At 36.5% G+C, this 20,767-nt stretch overlaps 1 protein-coding gene across 3 annotated transcripts; it reads right to left on the bottom strand.

Annotated features, from left to right (window-relative positions):
• Positions 1 to 862: 862 nt before the first annotated feature.
• KRIT1 (KRIT1 ankyrin repeat containing) lies at positions 863 to 19,741 on the bottom strand. Of its 3 annotated transcripts, none has more exons than XM_009980442.2 (16): positions 19,630 to 19,741; positions 18,972 to 19,131; positions 17,559 to 17,651; positions 16,526 to 16,655; positions 14,168 to 14,411; positions 13,759 to 13,874; positions 13,178 to 13,321; positions 11,967 to 12,123; positions 11,580 to 11,687; positions 9,649 to 9,805; positions 7,227 to 7,378; positions 6,428 to 6,594; positions 4,212 to 4,299; positions 2,304 to 2,510; positions 1,885 to 2,001; positions 863 to 1,108 (listed from the first exon to the last, which is right to left on the bottom strand). In XM_009980442.2, the coding sequence occupies exons 1-16, from the start codon at positions 19,729 to 19,731 to the stop codon at positions 1,040 to 1,042; spliced, it is 2,211 nt and encodes a 736-aa protein (XP_009978744.1). In that variant the 5' UTR covers positions 19,732 to 19,741; the 3' UTR covers positions 863 to 1,039. The 3 variants fall into 3 exon arrangements, with proteins under 3 accessions (XP_009978744.1, XP_086470434.1, XP_086470435.1); XM_086614308.1 differs by having other exon boundaries at positions 16,526 to 16,673; XM_086614309.1 differs by lacking the exon at positions 2,304 to 2,510.
• Between the last annotated feature and the right edge of the window lie 1,026 nt (positions 19,742 to 20,767).

Below are 20,767 nucleotides of genomic sequence, written 5' to 3' on the forward strand. Positions count from 1 at the left end.
GGGTCCTGCCTTACACTTGAGGCTTAACTTGCTGAGACCCAAACCTGACTCTGCAAAGAGTAGGCAGAATGCTTACAAACTATATCCGACTTTCTTGCAACACAAATCTTTATTCCTGCATCCTGCATTGCTTGTAGCCTCAAGAAACTGAAGTAAGAAATCAGTAGGAAAATTAGTTTAAACAGAAATAACTTGGTACCTCCTATATGAGTTTTCTTTACTGCAGATGTGTTGCAATCCAGGGTAAGAGTTACTAAACTTTCTGAAGTCCTCTGAGTAAGATTCATTTGTAAATCTCTATCTCCCCTCCTCCATATACACATTTTATATTGCACAGCAAAAGTAAAAATCCTGTTTTTTCCCCAAAACAAGCATGCTAAACATTTAATATGGCTTTTGAGTGATTTAAAGTATTTCCCTTTTGACATCCTCATGCAATATTTTAGAATAAATATGAATACAAAGTATGAAAAAGTTAAGAGTAAAAATAAAGCCAGCTCTAACGTTTGTCAGAAACCAAAAAACACCCAAGAGTTTTATCAAACATAGTTGCTCGAAGGTCTAACTGGTCTCCTAAGCATACTTATCACCAATATCTTAAAAATAAAGTGTGTCTACAAAATACTGTAACATATACAATCTCCTTGATGTTCCACAGAATGACATGAAAAGTGAATAGGTTAACTGAGACTTGCGTAATGGCACTGGTGGTCCCACAGTCCTCTGGGAACAAAAGCCTTACTTGATTCATGCTCATCCAACTCAGTAAACCATTTATGTTTCATTAGCTTTATTGATTAAGCTCAAGCCCTACAATAGCTTATATATGAAACACAAAAATATATATAAAAATAATAGATATGTTGTATACTTTTTAAAAAAATAAACCATGCAGCTTCTGTACAAAGTTAAAAAAATGTACAAATTGACTTTTCCGTTGTGTAAAATTAATGTACATGGAAGTCTTCTGTTATGATGAGAAATAAGTTGTTTTTTGCTTCGGCATATGATGCTGTTTTGTAACTACTGTTCGTTTCCATCACTCATTTCTTTCACTTGGCATTAACTGGCCATTTAATTTCATCAGAAGTTTCACGACAAGAGCTGCCTATATAAAGGTATGCATTGAAATTCTATCAGCATTTCGGAACTATGACACAGTTAACTTAAGTACATGACAAATGCCAAGTAGATAAAAAATAAGTTAGAATTGCATCATTTTAGAAATAAGGAAAATAAAAGCTAGATTTTTCTCAGCTATCACAAAATGTTCAATCACTTCCTCTATAACCACCTTAACATACAAGAATCAAAAGCAACTACAGCTAAAGTATGCAAGATCCTCAAAGCTGTAATTCCGTCACAACACATTTTAACATGGTGTATTACCACTGATGCAGACTACGGGTAAAACGAGCATGTTCCATCAGCCATCCATAAACACTATCAAAAGCTGCTGGTAGCAACTGCAGAGAAGTTGCTTTATAACACTGCCTTCGCAGATCATCAGTTTTATCCAAACTCCACAAGTTTTGACAGCAAAGTTACCAGCTCTAACTCTGTGCTTCTCATCATATTTGGAACTGTCCGTAGAGTCTGAGGGGTAGGGCACGTACAACAGACAGTTTCCATTTAAAGACAAACCCAAACACTTTACCCTAATTATTACAGATGTATTTTATGTATTTTGAACCCTAAAGGCTTCATATGCTAGGAAAACAACCAAACACTCTCAAATACTAAAACGAAAGTTTTAAGATCATTTTTGTGGGGGCTTGGCTTGGTCTTCTTTTACATTGTACAAGGGTGGTCAAATCTCAAGAGAGAAGAGAAAAAAAGAGGAAAAAAAATTGAACATAAAGGATGAAAAACAATAATGCTTACCTGTTTGGTATGCACAATAAAGCTCATTTTGTTTTCCAGACTGTGGATTTGAAAACATGTATCTCCATCTCCCAACTGCCACATAAAGCAGCCATACTTTAGGCTGAGGAGTAAAGCCTACAATGAAACGTAGGAAACTGTCACTCTGAAAATATTCTCCATACTTACAAACTGAACTTTCCTTAGACAGGATTCCGACTTAGAAGAGTATGTTCCACAATCTAGTTGTAGCTTATAAAGTAGTCAAGTGGAAAAATACAAAGCTTTCTATTAGTAGTGCCTTACAAAGATCTTAAAATCTTTGAAATCTTCACAGTCAAGTTTAACCAAATAGTTAATAGAAATTGCTATCAGCACAAAGAATTTAAGAGAATGAAATTAAACTTGATAGTTATCATTGGCAGTCCACCTAAGCTGACCTTTGTTTCCATGTTGAGGAGGTGCAGACCTTTTACATTTACTCCCACATACACTTTGATGACTTTATGGCTACTTGAACTTGCTTTGGTGAATATCTGTCCTGTGAAAAAAGCTGCTCCGTAAGTAGGAATTTCCCAGCAATTCTGCAAGAACATGCGCTGAAGGTGATGCATCTCTTTACTTACACCTTCACTGGTGCTGAGATTCTAGAAACAAAGGAACAATGGCAATCAACAAGTCTTCCCAAATAGTTGTGGTTATTTGAAGAAAAAACACTATTCAGTGGAATTCCCACTAAACTAGTATTCTCAAACTGCTTTTCCAGCAACCCTCTTCCTACACTTACATTAAACCCTAGAGTCACAGAAAGGATCAAATGCCAAAAGAGACCGAGGCAGAAATCAGATACCTGTATGTGCCACAGACACCTCACCTCTGCAGGTCCCACAAGCTTTCCTCTCTCGGAAGTATGTCAGACCCATCAGGGATAAGCAGCTATGCACCCATTTGACAATAAACACACCATGATCCTTAAAACTAAGCATTCTTCCTCCTTTAAGGGGTCCAGTCCCATGAGGCATGGCAAGATAAGCAAGTAACCCTTCCCAAAAAACATGGATTTTTTTTTTTTTCTAAGCAAAACAGAGGTGCAGATTTCTTTAGTTGAGCTCTCATTCAGAATGAGACAGGCTTCTGTTTCTTCCCCTTCAGTAGAGTGAAACAGTCACAACAAAGGGTCGCTAGAATGCTCCCACCTCAAAACGGGCTGATGTAAAGTAACAAACAAAAACTTGGCTGGGCAATGCATGAGATGAGAAGGCACAGGCACAAGAGAGAACACCACTCTTCAACAGTTCGAGAGCCATGACTGCGGGTGTGGTGGATGGGACCAACCTCTTCGGACCCACACCCTGTGTTACGGCTTATCTGAATTCTACACAGCCATTTTTTAAATGTAAAATATATTAATATCTTAAGAACAAAAGATTGCAACTCCTTTCCCCTTCCTCCATACCCCACACCCCAAAATAATGACCTAAGAGCAGAAGTCAAGAAAGCTATGCTTATTCTTAGATTATCTGGTGCAAGGAAGAGTAGAGACTACTCTGCTATACCCTCTGCTATACCATCATCTTAGAAAAACCATCATCATCCCCTCCATCATCCGTTTTATGAAGAACAGGAATGATCTGCTGGTTTCTGACAAAAAAAAGGCATAGGCACCAAGAGAAAGTTTATGGTTGAGTAACCTCATCTCAAAAGAGGGGCAAGGCCTGGAACCATTCCCTGGGTTCCATTCTCTGCCGTGCTTCCTGTCAGCTACCTTTAGTGATGCATGTTGGCCAGTACAGTTCTCTAACACACCTCACTTTTTCTACAATTTTTTATGAAGTTCATGAATTTAATCTTCCGTTTCCTCTGACCCCGTTTGGAATCCATAGCCCTTCACTTAGATGTCTCTTACAGAAACAGCCCAAGTCCACATTTAAAAATTTTGCTCAACTGACTAGTCAAGGAGTTTGTGTGTGTGCACACGCATGCATCAGCAGCACTATCATATCCCTAATGTACACGTTAGCTGGCAAAAAAGACTTTATGGATCCATCGCTACAAGCAGAGGGGAAAACACGTCAAAGTAAATTTTTCTACATGTACGCCTGAATTGGCAGTATCCCCGATACACAGTAACACTGAAGATAAATGATCAGATGACAATTACATTTACTTCTAACAAACGGATCGACTGTAATCGTACAAGAAAAACAGCATTCCAACAACCCATCCCAAAAATTCAGAACATCCACATTTCTAGCTTCATATTCCAGTATTTTTGTTCATTAACTGACAACCAAACAGCCAAAACATGTTTAAGACAAGATTTTCTATTATGTGATTATTTATCTCACCTTGTATTCATGAAGTATCCTGTTTGTCCAATGAGGAGCTTTACTTTTTAGTTTAGTGATTGGTACTATAGATTTAAGGTTTTCTTCACTAAGAGAAAAACAAAGCAGAAAAAGGTTTTCTTCACTAAACAAAGTAAGGAGAAAGAACAATGTCTGCCAGTTTGTATCTTCAAGTCACATATTGAGCTAGACAGTCAGCTCCTACTCTATCTTGCCTCATCAGGTGAGCAGCTTTCCTGAAATGTAAGCTAAGGCTTTCTAAGATACGGCATAATTCTCAGTTAATGGAGATCCAGCTTTGAGTTATACATCACAGACATGGCACAGAGAGAAAAAGCTAGCAAAACACGACACTTACTTCATTATAGACCAGTTTAGAAGCCAAAATGATATACAAACTGTCATTTATACCAGAATATTAAATACTCAGAAGAGATGACAACTTATATGTGCCTTTCCCTTCACTATTGTATTCAGCACCACCAAGGACTTGGCCCATTAAGTTCCACATGAAAGTTAGACACTAAGTGATATGAAAGCAAAGCTATTTATATAAAGTGCCTTTAAAAAACCCACAACCAAACAACAAACAGTAAAAGGAAGCCTTTGCTAGCTTGTTTTTATGTACAATTAATCTAGGTTGCATCACTAGGTTTTTGAGACTATTCAGTCATTTTTAAACTATGTTTGTCAGTAACCGCACATGTCATCTACCGATCAAAAACCTTGCAAAGGACACGTATCCAGATCTTTAAGGTCAAGGATACTCTCATACAAACAACAGCCTGGATACAATTTTTAAATGACCAGTCTTTTGATAAAAACTTATATCTACCACAAAAAAGTTCGGAATATAAATATTTCCATCTATTTGAAGAAGAACAGAGATATTTTTCAACACCTTCATTTGAATATGGATGGCAAGCATGCCCAAATGCCCTCAAGGCTCTTCTATCTGGCCCAAACTATCTTTGGAAGTAGTCCTGTCTACAGGGTCAAACACTTCCTTTGAGCACAATCAACTCATAGTCATATTGCTCATCCGCACCAGTGTGGAAAGGAATGACGCCCTGCAGCTGCTGGGATTCAGTGGGGGTAGTTTTGTGTTAAATCCAGTTGCATTTAACTGCACAATCCTGCAGGTGGGCAGTCTCACTCAAATCTAATTCTCCTTATGCTTGATCTGCCAACTGTGCAACTGCAGGACAAGATGGGCCAACAGCTGAACCTACTGAACAGCCCACCCAAAAGTTTTTCAGTCACTGAGCTCATTCACCTGGCTTACTCTGTAATGGTACAGCCTCTATACCTAACAGAAGGAAGAGAAAGGAACAAACCAGTGCAGTCAGTACAGCCAGCCCTTTCAGAGGCAGCCCACACTTGGATCAGTGTAAATGTAGCAGAAAACGCACCCTGATTTACCAATGGTGGAGAATACAACCAAAAAAAAGCAAGACAGGACAACTCAGTTGGTGCTGTGAATGAGATGAGAAGTATAGTAGTGTTCCAGAATAGCACAGCTTCTGTTACATCAATGAATTGAGGTGGAGATGGCAGGGGGCAGACTGAAGGTGCACACAGTACAGAACTGGAATCCTGATGTGCTCACATACTGCTGTAGAAACGTACATGGGAAGAAAAAGCCATATCCCAGAAGAGCTCAGCTCAGCTACTGTTGTGCTGGCAAGCAGAGAGAAGGGGAGAGAAAAGCACCATTTGGCAGAGACCTACTAGTGCTATGTCTCTGACCAAGTTAGTATAGCAGTTCACATTCAAATGAGAGAACAGAAGTAATATTTCTGTGTGGTCTGTCCTCTTCAAAAGAGGGAGGAAAGCTAATCCCAGAAGTTAGTCTAACTGGACACAGTCAGCAGTTTCTTCAGCATTGTCCAAAGTCCCAGTCTTGTCAAAACCCTTCGTTCACATGAATACTGTTACTTGTTTTGGTATTATTGTATCTCAGCATAGACTTACAGAATACAGAACCTCTATCCTTCTGCCTGGGACTGCAATAATTAAGATTAATATACTTTTCAGACACCATGTCCAGCTTCTATTAATGCTACGAGGCTTATGTGGTTACTCTGAACTAGAGCTCAGTGAGAGAGAAAACTAACAAACATACCATACCAAAAATTTGAGAGTTCCATAGTAAGTGCTATCTAAAAATACTTAATCTAAACCCACAATTTTAAGTTTTAAATACGCATACTTACTTTAGAAAGCCCTGTTTATGTTTCTTGCTCTCATAATTTCCATAGACAATTTGTAGAAGCAGACTTGCCAGTGTGATCAGCTTGGCATCAGGTGAAGTATAGAAACCTTTCAGTAAATTATATCTGGCTTCATCAAAAAGGATAAGAATAGCCAATGGATCCTCGATCTGTTAAAAAGATTTAAATACTATGATTTCTTTGTAAACCAAAATGAGCTTAGAAACTATAAATACAATTCTCTCTGATTCAGAGACAGAAGACAAAGGTGTGATCCTGATTGAAGTGTACATTTTAAGTAAAGCTTTGTAATAGAAAAAAATGACACATTTTCATTGAATTAATTCAAGACTTCACTGATCTAACACACTTAGAAATTAAAGGTGACTAGCACACCATGCCCAATCAAAAAGTTCACAGAAATACTGACATCTGTGGGTTTTTCCCACATGAATTTATTTTGAATAATATGTTTGAATAATCCCCTTTAAATTGGCCAATTAAATATTTGAAAAATCACAGCACAATGAAAAGAAAAAAAATTGGGCAGGTTGTTTTAGCTGTATGACAGACAGATAAAGATTGAGGCACACAGACATGATAAAATGAACAGTTTCGGAGGTGAGAAATGAGAGAGGGAGGGAGGAACCTGAAGACTCAAACTATTGCAGAACAGAGAAGGAGAGGAGAGGTCCAGTTTAAATAAGTTTGGAAATTACTACAGTCATTAAAAACAGAGTGTTGATGGTCAAAGTGTTCTGATTCTGACCATGACTTCATGCTATCACTTCCAAGTGCAGACCTTTTTTTCTATTTCCAGTGGAAGTCTCACATCTCTTCTCAGAAAAAGCTGCGAAGTTTCCCTTTGAGGATCCAAGTTTGTCAGTTCAGTGAATATTTCAGGCCAATCTCTAATATGCTGCAACGGCTTGTGATATGGCTTCAGTTGGAGGCCTGGAAAAAAAAACAGGTTTTATTTCTAAATAAACAAACAGAAATATACACATAGATGCATATATGCATGCACATGTGCACGCACACAATTAAATGCTGTATGAAAACCAGAGTATCTGAAAGTGAGGACTCATTAAAAAACATTTTTCCCAGTATTTTCTAAAATGCTACATATAAAAGGTTTTGAAAATATGTATTTCTTGACAAAACACTCAGAATCAGTTCACTAAATGCACTAGTGATGAAATTTTGTTATTTTCAGCTTCTCAAGAGTGAGGTTGTATTTAAAAATGTAATGGAATGCCAAGACAGACTTTCAAACACAATAATAAAACATTATAGACCGTCGTTTCAATTATGGGAGAAATACAAAGTTCGAAAATGTTATTTTTGACAGAAAAACACAGATACAGCTGCTCTTAGAAATCACAGAATCGTAGAATGGCATAGGCTGGAAGGGAGCTTAGAGATCATCTAATCCAACCTCCCTGTCATGGGCAGGGACGCCTCTCCACTAGATCAGGCTACTCAAGGCTCCGTCCAACCTGGCCTTGAACACCTCCAGGGAGGGGGCATCCACAACTTCTCTGGGCAATTTATTCTAAAGTCTTACCACCCTCGTACTGAAGAATTTCTTCCTAAGATCTAATCTAAATCTGTTCTCCTTCAACTTAAACCCATTTCCCCGTGTCCTATCAGTGGACACTCTTGTAAAAAGTCCCTCCCCAGCCTTCCTGTAAGTTCCCTTCAGGTACTGGAAGGCAGCTATTAAGTCCCATTTTTGGATACATAAAACCCATAAACTTTTCAGAACAGACATTCCTTTTTTATGTGTAAAACATCTTGACTCTTAACACACTACAGTCATTCAATGTTTCATGTTCTCCTGTGTACATGAGAGCTGAGAAATCAATACAGAATCAATACTTCCGACTGCAATCCTACTCTGTACTACAGTCCATGGCTTCAGTTACGCTCATGCACCTACCCTGCCTCTCTTTGTGATTACCGCTTGTCTGTTTTCAAGTAGTGAGGAACTAGAAGGCTGTATCTGCCTCATCCTCACTGCTCTGGCTTTTACACTGTGACACTCCACATAGTATGTAAAACTTCAAAGGATATGTTATAGTGCAACGTCTTTTCACTGAGAATAATCTGTTCACTCAGCTTACCCACCTTACATTCAAACACAGACCATTATTCATCCTACAAACAAGAAAACTATGGTCTTTACAGTTGTACAGAAACTGCAAGCAATACATTTTATAATGAAACTTGTTCATTAGTTGTTTGAAGTCCTAAATCAGAAGCTAACTCATTTTCAAACTTGGGCTAATTATCTAGAGAACTACTTGGTTTTAAACAATGTATGAGTGAGCTCTTCCCATCAAATACAAGGGTAATACTTCAATGATTTGAGTAAAACATGACATATATTTAGAAAAAGCACAAGCAGCAAGACTTCAACACTCAAACACTTCCTTCTCTTCCAGACAGTAACATCTATGTTTAACTGAGGGTTACAGTAGTCATGTGACATACAGCAAAGCAAAACGGCAAACGGCATGACATTGGGAGAAAAAGATTCAAAAAGAATGAAGAAAAGATTTCCTGCAATATAGATTAAAAAAAAAAAGTAACAATGCCACTGTAGTGGAAGGCTGACAGTAAATAAAAGTTTAAATGCAAAGCTTCTGTGTTAACGGTACTTTCAACACAGTATCCTACCAGATCTGAATTGTGCTTTGCAAATACATTGTAATGTGTCCCATAGCTATGTACAATCAGGGTAAGTTAACAGTAAGGACTAAGACAGCCAGGGTGCCTTATAACAGAAAGGTGATCTGGACTAGCCTCATCTTTCCAGTTGAAATACATTCTAGATGCCACAGTGATACAGAGTCAGACCTAATGGTGGTACCCAAAACGATGGCTAAAATGGAGAAGCTCGCTATAGCTCTGAAAGCGCAGTTTGGAGACATCAGGGTGTAAAGGCTGGGAGTTCATCTAGTGGTTTCACTCCCTGTGCAAAATATACAAAGAATGAGATCTACAGGAATTAGAGTCTTTGGCAGAGGCACAGTGTATTAACAGACACTCTAGATACAAATTAACTCCTGAAGGATGGCATTAAAAGTTGACAGAAAGAGGATAATACAGAACTGTCAGAGAACGTATTTCCTATTTTCCTATTTTTTTTTCTAAAAGCAAGCAGAAATAAAAAAAACTATGACAACCTCTCAAGTATAACAATCTTCCCTGTTACTTACTGAGGTTCTCAGAACAGATCCAGATAGTGAAGTATTGCTGAGTTTCTTGAGACAAACGCATTCCCTCCATTATCTGCTGTACAGTAGTATTGTTTCCATGTTTCAGTTCAACCGAGCGATATGACCCATCCATACGATAAATTCGTGCCTTTTCATACTACATAAAAATTTAAACATATTAAACAAAGAACTTGTTAAAATCCTTTCTGTTGGTGTTTCTGAAAAGGAGAACAATTTTATCATAACTCAGCAACATCTATAATGTTGAGAAGAAGAACATTGCACAACTCCTGCATATTTACTATTTATCAAAACTGCTTGATTCATGTCCTGTGCAAGTTCTTATACTGTGCTTTCTACCAGAATAACTACCAAGAAAGATCTTACTGTATTTTGAGGACTTTGCTTCTGTTGAACTCAAAGGCAAGTAGGCGTTGAAAAGTTCCCTGAGGGATTTGGGCTCAGCTGCCTTGCATATCCTGAAACGTTCACCTCATTATTACTGGCAGGTTATGAATTATTCCCCTCATTAGTCTATACTAAAAAGACTGATTTTTCAGAGGGAAGCATCAGCTTTTACACAGATCCCAGTACAATAAGAATACAATCTCACTAAAATCTTTTAGCACTTCTATAATATTACTAATCATACACCATCTTCCCCTTCAGAAGTCCCATAGCTTTCACTGAATTGCATGTAGGCCCAGAGTATGCCTCCTGAAAGATGTACTTAAACGTAAATCAGGTGCTTAAAGCATTCACACACAAGTCATAAATCAATGAAACATCTTGTTTTCATCTCTGTAACGAGCTGAAAGTTTCAGCTGCTTGAATAAAAAAGTTGCAGGAGTTTGTTATTTCCCTTCTTCAATCTACTTAGTTGTCAAGAACTATGATCCTAAAAACTTCTGGAAAAAAAGATGAACACCTCAGAAAATAACAACTGACTAAAAATGAGGCTGGAATGGAGAACATCAGTCTATTTTTGCTGCAGTAGTCACTGTGACTCCTATTGCAGTAATTTCTATCTTTTTAAAATTAATTTTAATGTATTAATTCAATAACTGACAACATACTATCACCTATTATGCTGTGAAATCTACTTAAAATGTGTTTAAAATGTGTGCATTAGTCTTTTAGAGTCATTAGACACGCAGCTGCCATTTGATCAACTGCATAATAAGGTCCTTAAAATAAAGGAGGTCAATTCCTTCATTAATTATTTTGTTAGATTCATTCATTTAGAGTGAAATGAAGAGGATTTCAAACATCTTGAAAAATTGACAGGTTTACTGCCACCTACCCACAGAGATACACGTTGCATCTGAAGTCACAGAAAAGAAACAAGTGGGTTTGTATCATTTGACTAATTTTAAACCTACTTCAGGATGAGAGGAATCACACCATAAATTTTGTTTACTACCCTGGCTAGATCTCCACTGACTGCCAAGGAAGCCTACACAGACTAACGGATGTAAAGCCGATTTCGTAGAAGCCCACATTTAGCCAGCTGAATGCTCCTGTTTATCAACATATGACAATTCATAAAGCAAGCTAACGGTTGTATGATCAAAAGTAGACTACAAATAAATCAAAACATCTATTTTAAAGTCTTACATGTATTTCTTGAGCAAAAAATATAGGCAGAAACATTTAAAGAGACAAAACATCAGTCTGTCAATATTTACAATGACAATTAGAGTATACTGCACGTTTCCAATAATAGCTATAAATGAGCCCAGCTCCTCTACAAGTTTATGTGTAAATTAAATATAAACTTAAACTATTAAATGTAAATTAAATATAAACTTAATGTAAATTAATGTAAATCATGTGTAAATATATGTAAATGTAAATAATGTAAATATAAAATGTAAATTATGTGTAAACTAAATATAAACTTAAAACTATTCAGAAAATAAAACTCATACAGGTTTATTTATGGCTTCCTTTAGCAGTTTTGCAGTTTCTTCCCACTCATTTTGTTTGTTCTCTTCACAGACATTCAGTGGAGATCTTCCTTGTTGATCAGTAATGTGCTACAAACATAAACAGAAACACTGATAATACATTGTTTTCACTGGAGATAGGTAAACATTTACACATTTTTTGAGATAATTAAAATCTTGATCCTAGGGTTCAAACATTTAATTGATACATAACGGGAAAAGTAGAGGTAATGAAAAACATTTAACCATTTTTGGTCATCTCAACAGAATCATTGTGTTTACGCATTGTGATTCAGACACAAAATTTTCACATACACAAGCTAGAAACTGTTGCTTGAACTGCTATTTCTATACACAAGCAGAACTTACTCTGTCAATTTCTGGATGATTTAGTAGAATTTGTACTATTTCAGCATGGCCACCTCCAGCAGCAAAATGAAGAGGAGAGCTAAGCTGGCCGTTCAAAAGATTTGGATTGCATTTCCCTTTCTCCAACAGCATTCGAGTGGCTTCCACTTTTCCATACCTGCAGACAGGTTTAAAGCAGACAGACACAACAAACGTAAAATAAAATATTTTTTAATGGAAAAGTGTATTTCCATGCTCAAGAGTTTTTACCTTTAAAATGACACCAAAGGCAGTAGAATGTTATTAAGTTTGTAGAAACTAGTATCAGTTTTGCACTTCTTTGGTAACCATTGGCCTAGTAACCATTTGTTGGATTCATTATAGACACACAGAACCTTGCTTTAAACTAGCGAAGTCTGGGTAGTTGTAACAATTCATTCATGGCAAAACAGAGCTCAGCCTTTCTTGAAAAAATAGCATTCTGTGTGAGAATCAAAGTAAAGCTTCTGATCGTCATGCAGATGGACCCCAAGGACTCTTATGCCTCATGCTGATAACTGGTAAATCTTGTGTATACTGTTTATGCAAACTTTCTGACAAACACTAAAAAACAAATAAGTGTGGGGGTTTTTTATAACTAAGTTTGATTTTCATGTTATTCATATCGTCAGACACTATTATAAAGACTAAATTGCATGAAGCATTTTTACAACAACTGAGGAAAGCTCTCAAGCACTTACAGATTAAATCATCACAGAATTATAGTCAGACAGTTGACCTCTGTAGATCATCTAGTCCAGCTTCCTACTCAAAGCTTAACCATCACCAACACGTTCTCAGCTCAGCTATTGCTGTGCTGTAAAACTGCTCACAGCCTTTAACCAACAAAGACTGTAAAAGTTACCACACAAAACTAGACTCAGTGTCTCCAACAGAAATTAGAACAGATGCTTCAGGACAGGTAAGAGGCAATAGATAAGTGTTTGATGATACGACCTCCACAACTGGTCTCCTCTGAAACTATTTGGATTGAAATTACCTCAAAACCTGAAGCAATCTTTCTCTTCAGAAGGTTAACACTAACATATATCAGAGGTAAAGCGTAAAACATCTAGATTTTTTTCGATTTCTCATTTTTGAGTCTGTATAATAAATTACATAAATGATTAGCACTAAAGAATCATGATAGCGAGAATGCATTCGATAAGCAAAACTATATTCGTTTGACTCACCAGCATGCATAATGGATAGGTGCCCAGTGGTCACTATCTAACTGATTAACAGAAAACTTTTTATCCAGAAGGTGGCTTAGTAAATCAGAGTCGCCTTCGCAAGCACTGCGGTGAAGAGGGAAATCATCTACCCACTGGTGTTCCCTATGGATTAAGAGGAGAAACAGGAGGAAAACACAGTTCAGAAATATTTCAATAGTTGAGAACATTGACTTTTTTTAAATCACTAACTTAGCACTAACTGTAGATATACATGAAGAATAAAAACGAAGCTCATGCAGCTAAAATGTGCTAGTATTCATACAACTAGTATTTTAGTCATGCAGTAGTCAAGCCACAGCTGTACTCATCATGCTAAGAAATGCTTCCCTAATATTTATAATGTAAACCTTTCTTGATCCGTCCTTTAACTGTCATATTTCAGTACTTAGAGACCTCAAATATACGTTTTTTAAAAAACATGTATTTATACAATTAAGTCCTAAAATAACAGGAATCTCATTCTGACCAAGTCTACCAAGTACTACTGTAACATAACAAAACAAAATCATCCGTTAACGAAAAGGAATGTAACATAATACTTGTCCTCTGTGACGCTGCTCATGCTACGTTGCCACTTTTCTCTTTTAGGAATCTGAATCTTTGAGTAGTCTGGGGCTCCAAGGCCAAAGTATGGATTTATTACCACTTTGTCAACCTGCAAAGGCATAATTTAAACACAACTGAAAAAAATATCTTACTGAGATTGGACTAAACAGTCCCCTATCCAGGCCAGGTATTCTCTTAAAACCAAAGTTATGACAGTAACATTTTATAATTAAAGAGAATGATGTTCAAATGTAAGGATTTGAAAAAACATTTAGCAGTTAAGTGTGCAAAAAAGAAACCTGATTATATTAAACACAAAGCACACACTCAAATAAATGAATGAACTGCAAATTGAAAACGTATGTATGTTTCACAAATACAAAACGAAAATATAGTTCTTACCCTATTGGTATACTGAAGGTCAGATCCAAACAAAGGATTATAGATACACATATCCGCTTTCTCCAATGCCAGCATTTTACTCTTTATTTCTAGGGCAGTATAGCCCATGTGTAACGAGCTCTCCGTTTGACCAGGTTCTATAGCATAGGCAGGGTTTATCACATTTGTTTTAATCCTCTCAAGAGGAGATGGTCTGAATAAAGCTGGGATGGAGTGAGACTGGGTGTGCCGTTCATCCAACCACCTGCAGGAGACAATGGGCAAGTAATTCATTTTCAGGTAGAAAACGACTATTTTGGTCATGCTCATCCAGTATTTTGTTTGATTAAGGGTTGCATGTACGATAACCACACATTTTAATTAAAAAAATAAAATTAATTGCACAGCCAGTTTTATAGCAATAAATCAATTTCCAAACATGAAGTTTTTTAACCAAATATAGTTAAGCAAATGTATTTCCTCAAACACATTTCCTGTAGATGCAAACTCTCAAAGAAAAGGAAATTAAAAGCTAAGTAGGAGTAACACTGGTTATATAGCCAGAACACCTAACCACACCAACATGTCACCACTTCATTTACTTTCAGTTTACCAGCATTACTACTCTCAACATACAAATTTTGAAACTTAAAGCAGTTTGTTTAAGGGTGAGCTGAAGTTTCAACACCTGTGCTGACTTCAGCCTTCTGACTCACGTGTTTCATTAGGGAGAGATGATGAAAATTCAGAAGGTCCTTTGGTAGTTTCTAAACTGCCAAGACTCTTTCACACAGGCTACCACCCACCTTTTCACAAAGCTGTGCTAAGGTTGTTTCTCTTGTAAGTGCACTCCTACTGACAGTATAGGAGGGCTTTAGAGCCCTCTTACTGTGAGCTAGAGGGGAACCTCTGAACTGTGGACCTGCTGCATTTTTGCCTGCCACATATGTAATGTAACACAGGGCTCAGGATTTTTGGATAAATATATTTTCACTGAATTACTAAATTATTTTAGTGTTATGTTGAACGAGGCACATTTTAACTAAGAGTCTAAAGCCAGGTTTGTATTTAAGGTTTCTGCCCATATTTTCTCACAAGCTTGAGGTAAACATGAACTTTACTGGAATACAATACATTCCATTTAGTGATTTACGCTGGAAATAGAGAAGAAAGGTAAGTACATGCTTTGAAATGACAGATCCACTGACAGACTGCTTGGACCTTGTCTGTCCCAGAACCATGTGTAAGGATGGCAGAATGTGGCCTGCAGTTCAACGCATATGCTTAGGCCTGGATTTTTTAAGTCCCGGATCCAAGCTATCAGGTGCTGTAAAAGCCATTTTCTCTTCACTTACTCATAGCCCTGCTGGGAAGGAGAACTGTAAAATTGCGATCATCGTGCTATGATGAGGCTACAACTCTTGCCTCTCTGAGGTATTTTCAGGCATTTTCTGTAAACAGTTGGCAGATAAATTAGTTATGGTAGTTTGAACCTTTGAAAAGCGTTGCTTCGGATTATATATATAAAGAATAATCAATATAAACTATTTTCTACTGTACTTCCAAGGTTTCTCTCACAACTGTAAGGCTGGTAAAACATCTTAGGCAGAGCTTAGAGTCTGAAGGCACTCATTAAGTAGCAAATAAATATAACAACTGGCACAACAGTATACTTGGAAATATTATGACTCTGCTAATAAACCGTAAAACCCTTACAGACGGAATCTTTTTTGGTAATAGCCTGTAACTTACAATTTTTCATGTTAGCCAAGAGTTTCACCTAACTTCATTAATGCAAAGAAGTTCATACATAAGTAGGTCTGGTATTTCTTTGTTAAGATTACATAAAAAAGACCAAAAAATGCTCACATACTCAATTTTCAAATTACTATACATTTGGTTAAACAACTAATCACCTTTCTGAAAGTAAATTCTCTACTGCAGATAAATTTGTATGGCTGGGGAATATGCACTCCCTTTGTACACGGGGCTTAATTTAAATGCAAATCATAAAGGTGTACAATTAACAGGATATTTTTACTACAGTCTGGCAAATACTCTTACAGATGGCAATTATGTCACTTATACAAGATTAATCATTAGTATTTTATATGATTTTACAAAATCTTCACTGTGAGCAAGAACTTCTGAAAAGCTACTTGTAAGCACACCATTTTTCAGTTTGCAAAAGATGTTTTTTAAAAAGATTTAGAAATAAGTTGTCAAGGTTTCAGTTTCTGATAAACATGAAGAAAATAACATGATATCACAATCATTTCCTTCTTATTCAGAAGAATGCTATAAAAACTATGTGCTACATCTACAAATTTTCTTGTTTAACTTCTATTTTAATGTATTTTCAATGATGGCATTTCTTACTTATCCAAGGCAATTAACATTCTTGCAGTAAGCGTAGCAAAATGTGTGCTGGATTCACTGCAGACCCTCATGATGTCTTGTAAACAGTAGAACACAGGGCATCCAGGACTGTATGCATATTTTGTATTATCTGAAAAGGAAACATACTCTGAAGACACATCGCTGAGAAGGAGAATCTTATTTTCCCTTCTGCATCTTCTGTAGTTACACATTCCCAACTAATTGAGTGCATAATGTAACTTTAGACTAGAGTAACTAATTTTGTTTCAAAATTCTAATTGACAGAAATTACACACAATCCTTACATAACAATTCACAACTCAACAGGGTAGCCTTAAAAACCTTAAAGTGTTCATCACTATTCTATCAGTGTGATCAGCTTCATCTGAGCAATTAATATTAAATGTATACTATTGCCAGAAAAAAAGAATATGACTTAGGACTAGAAGAGGTATTTATTGCTACTGGTAACTCCATAATGGCTTTTATTTGATATTTTTTATCCTTAAGGTCTCTCACTAAGGTGAAAATGAAGGAGCTTTCCCAAAAGCACAAAGACATTACTTTAGGCTTTTTTAAAAAATACTTTCCTGACAAGCAATTTACTTTGCCTTTTAAAGACTTTATTCACCAGTCCTTATTCAAACAAAACCATTAGCAGACTTCAGTAAGCATTCTTTGAGTAGACAACACTGAACGCATAGGATGTCTTATTTACACTTGTATTCAGTAAATTCTATACAAGTTAGCGCGTATGTTTTGAAATATAATGAAACCAATACATACAGTTTAAACCAGAAGTGTGCTATCGTTACAGAAATGAAGGCAATACGTTAAAACTAAGTTTTCTTCCTTAATTTTAAGTAACTTTTTCAAGTTTTAAAGTATTCAGAGAGAGGTTTCCATCTGAATGTAGCTTCTAATGTCTAAATACAGAAAAAGCCATATAGCATACCCATAAAAAGTCTTAATAAACCCTCAACTGAACTTCTGCTAAAATGGGTGCAACTTCAGAAATTATGTTCAACATTACCTTTCACAACAGTTGGAACAACGTAAAGTGATGCCTCCTGGCCTGCCTTCTCTCCGTCAAGAGGGAACTTCTTCATTAGCACTACGCGCTTTCCTAGCACAGTATTAAAAAAGCCCAAAATAATTAATTAGCCAACAAAACAACAACAACAACGAAAAAATCTAGAGCTGGCTATCTCAAAGCTTACCAGACTTGATCTTCCTAATTTCTATGAAGAAAAAATTATGATTATTATGAGCTATAATCTAAAGCAAGCTAAGAAAATCTAAATACATATGAAAAAATATGTATACACCCATTAACATGAAAAATGACGTGACGGTGCACCTTTTTTCATAGCAACTTTTCTATACTCCTGATTTTTCATAGCGTTCACCCCCCAAACCACCGTTAAACAAGATTCTTTTCAAAATGGGAAAGCACGGGGCTGCATGCTATATTCCACGTTAGGGTGAATGCTTTGTTCATGTAGTGGTAGGGCAGTATTTTCCATGTTACCCTTCCTTCCACCCTTACAGAATTTAGCATTTTGTTTGCTTTTCTGACCTCAACTGCATATTTTAGCAGTGGCCACACTAAGCTGTGCATATTAATGCTTGGGCCCTCTATCGATATGAGTCAAACTAAAACTCTCTGAACTGTGTAAGAAACACAGTTTTTGTTTGTACTAGGCATTCTTCAATGTGTATTAAGGCTATTATGTTATTCCACGTTTGCTGCTCAGCTAGCTTTGTTAAGCTCATCCAACTCCAGTTACTGCGACTCACAACATTTTACCATGCAACCAGCTATTCCTTTTCTAAATTGTTAGCGCTGCATTGTCCTGTCTGCACTGATAACCTTCCCAGTGTAACCTTACTTACAAAGCAGAGATGAGGCACGCAGCAAAAAAAGTGCTTTAGTCAGTATAGTTTATACCAACCTGGAAATGAAACATGCTGGCTAAAACAATTTTTGTCCACACAAGTGTGAGGTTGTTTGCTAGACTGGCTACGCAACAACAACGAAAAAGAAAGTGTACTAGTCAAATTATATCTGCAAGTGATACAGTTATGCCAGAAACATTTTCATATAGATACTGTCTACTGAACTATGCCAGCTTTAGAAGCCATCAATTCACTAGTTTTAGCTGAAATTCAGGATAAAAAAGCCATTTCAACCTGGTTTACCAGAAGTTTAGCTGTAAATCTCAGTCTGAGGTCAAGAAGTAGCGTAGACAGGAAGGTAAAGGGAAATAAAGGTAAATTAAAGGTTTTAGCTGTATAGTTGGCTTAAGTTTTTTTCACAAATGCCAAAACATACTTTCTTTTTTTAAACTAATTTCATGCCTTTACATAACATTTCCATGCCCATTCAATTTTTAAAATATTTCTATAGAGCTATCAAACATAAATCAGATTAAAATGTTTTTACCTTTAATACCCTGATTCGCTGGTGAAATTGGTTTGGTGGCTTCCAACACATAATCCAAGATGCTCTGGGTTATCTCAGTGCCTCCCTGCAGTTTAGTTTCCAACAAAACTTTCTTTCTTTTTTTTTTCTGACCTTCAATGGGAACTTCAAGCAACAGAATCTTTCAAACAATAATGAAACCAAAGGAGTTTAAGCACAACTGAAATAAGTACAGAACACTTGTGGTTTGTTGTTTGGGTTTTTTTGTTGTTTTTTTTTTTTTTGGGGGGGGGGGGGGGGGGGTGGTGGTGTGATCTTTGTATTGATTATACCAGTGTAAAAGCATTAACAAAATTCAGGAAGTATTGAATATGGAGGAGCAGGATAATGAAGTCAAAATGACCTCCATAACAGTAAGGTTGAAGAGAATAAGAGAAGGCTGCACTCTTGTACTGCGCAGCCTGCAGGGCAAAAGCCCCTGAAATGACATGAAACACACAGACACTACAAAACTGTAAAGTGTTTAAATGCCATAAGGGTATGCAGAGTAGATACATGACATACACAGACATTATTTAAGCAATGTTTTCGTCATATTTTCTCTTCTGCTATATTACTATATATTTACTATGACTTATTATTTTTAGAATTATTAATAAATAAAAAAAAATAGTTTTACTTCATAGGATTTGGCTCGATATTCCCGAGAATTCAGGCTAGCAGTATTTTTTGGACGAATCACAGCAACATACACATCTCCAATGTTTTCTGGGTTTCCCATCTCTCCTCCTTATTTTATCCCTGGAAACAATGAATAAACAGGAAATAAAGGTTCAGTTGAAAAAAAAGAAAAAATAAATAAATCCAACAGCATGCTAAAATTTACGATGCAGTTATTATATCCACTGATTCTCTGCGTTGTTTATTTATTATTCTTTAGCTGGAGAAATAGCAATGGCTGCGATAATTCTGCTTCCTTTTCATGAAAGGGGAAAATCCTACATCACACAGATTTAATACAAATAATCTTGTTCTCTAACCCACTTTTAAAACAAAAATAACCTTTTTTTTTTTTTCCACTTTGCAATCATCTTCCCCCTTTTGCAAGCCAGGCAAAAGGCCAAAGGATTTCAAGACTCTGAAAAATACATGAAATTGAAAAAAAAAGCCATTCTAAAGCAACAAATGCTGTAATTTATAAAATGTGCTATGACAAAGTACTGCATTTCTATGGGTTCCACAGGGATTTCAAGAAAATACCCGATTTTCCTTCTCCCTGCCCCTAATAGGAAGTAGAACAGAGTCTTGCCCATGGCCCATGTAACAAAGCTGATAAAAATAAACTATAATATGGATTCATTTACTTAGTTTTACTCCAGTAGGGCTGCAAACTGGTGCAGAATTCATTCAAACACAGAGTTTCTAAAAGCAATATGTTTTCAGCTTTTGCAAAAAGTGGACAGTAGTTTTAAGATTCAAGATAAAACTTCGCTTATCTTTCTGTTTAACCTAAAGTGACAATTCCTACGATCATAAAATTTTATGAAAATTATAGGGAAAACCACCGAAGGCTAAATCACTTCACATATCAGCTCTGAGAAAGAAGGTCATGTCTGGCCGTTAGCATCTTCCAGCTGATCAATTTCTTCATTTGCAAATGAACTCATTTTCATTCTGTATCATCAGTAAGCACATGCTTTTTGCAGATTAGTCCCTCCACAAACAAACATTTTTATCGTTACTGTTTCTAGCTTCTTCACCTCTTCTAGAAGAGACAGAGGTCTTCAGATTCTCATGCTCTTAAGCCAGTGTTTTTG

Source organism: Tauraco erythrolophus, chromosome 7 (assembly GCF_009769465.1).
Source record: "Tauraco erythrolophus isolate bTauEry1 chromosome 7, bTauEry1.pri, whole genome shotgun sequence".
Classification (NCBI taxonomy): Eukaryota; Metazoa; Chordata; class Aves; order Musophagiformes; family Musophagidae; genus Tauraco; species Tauraco erythrolophus.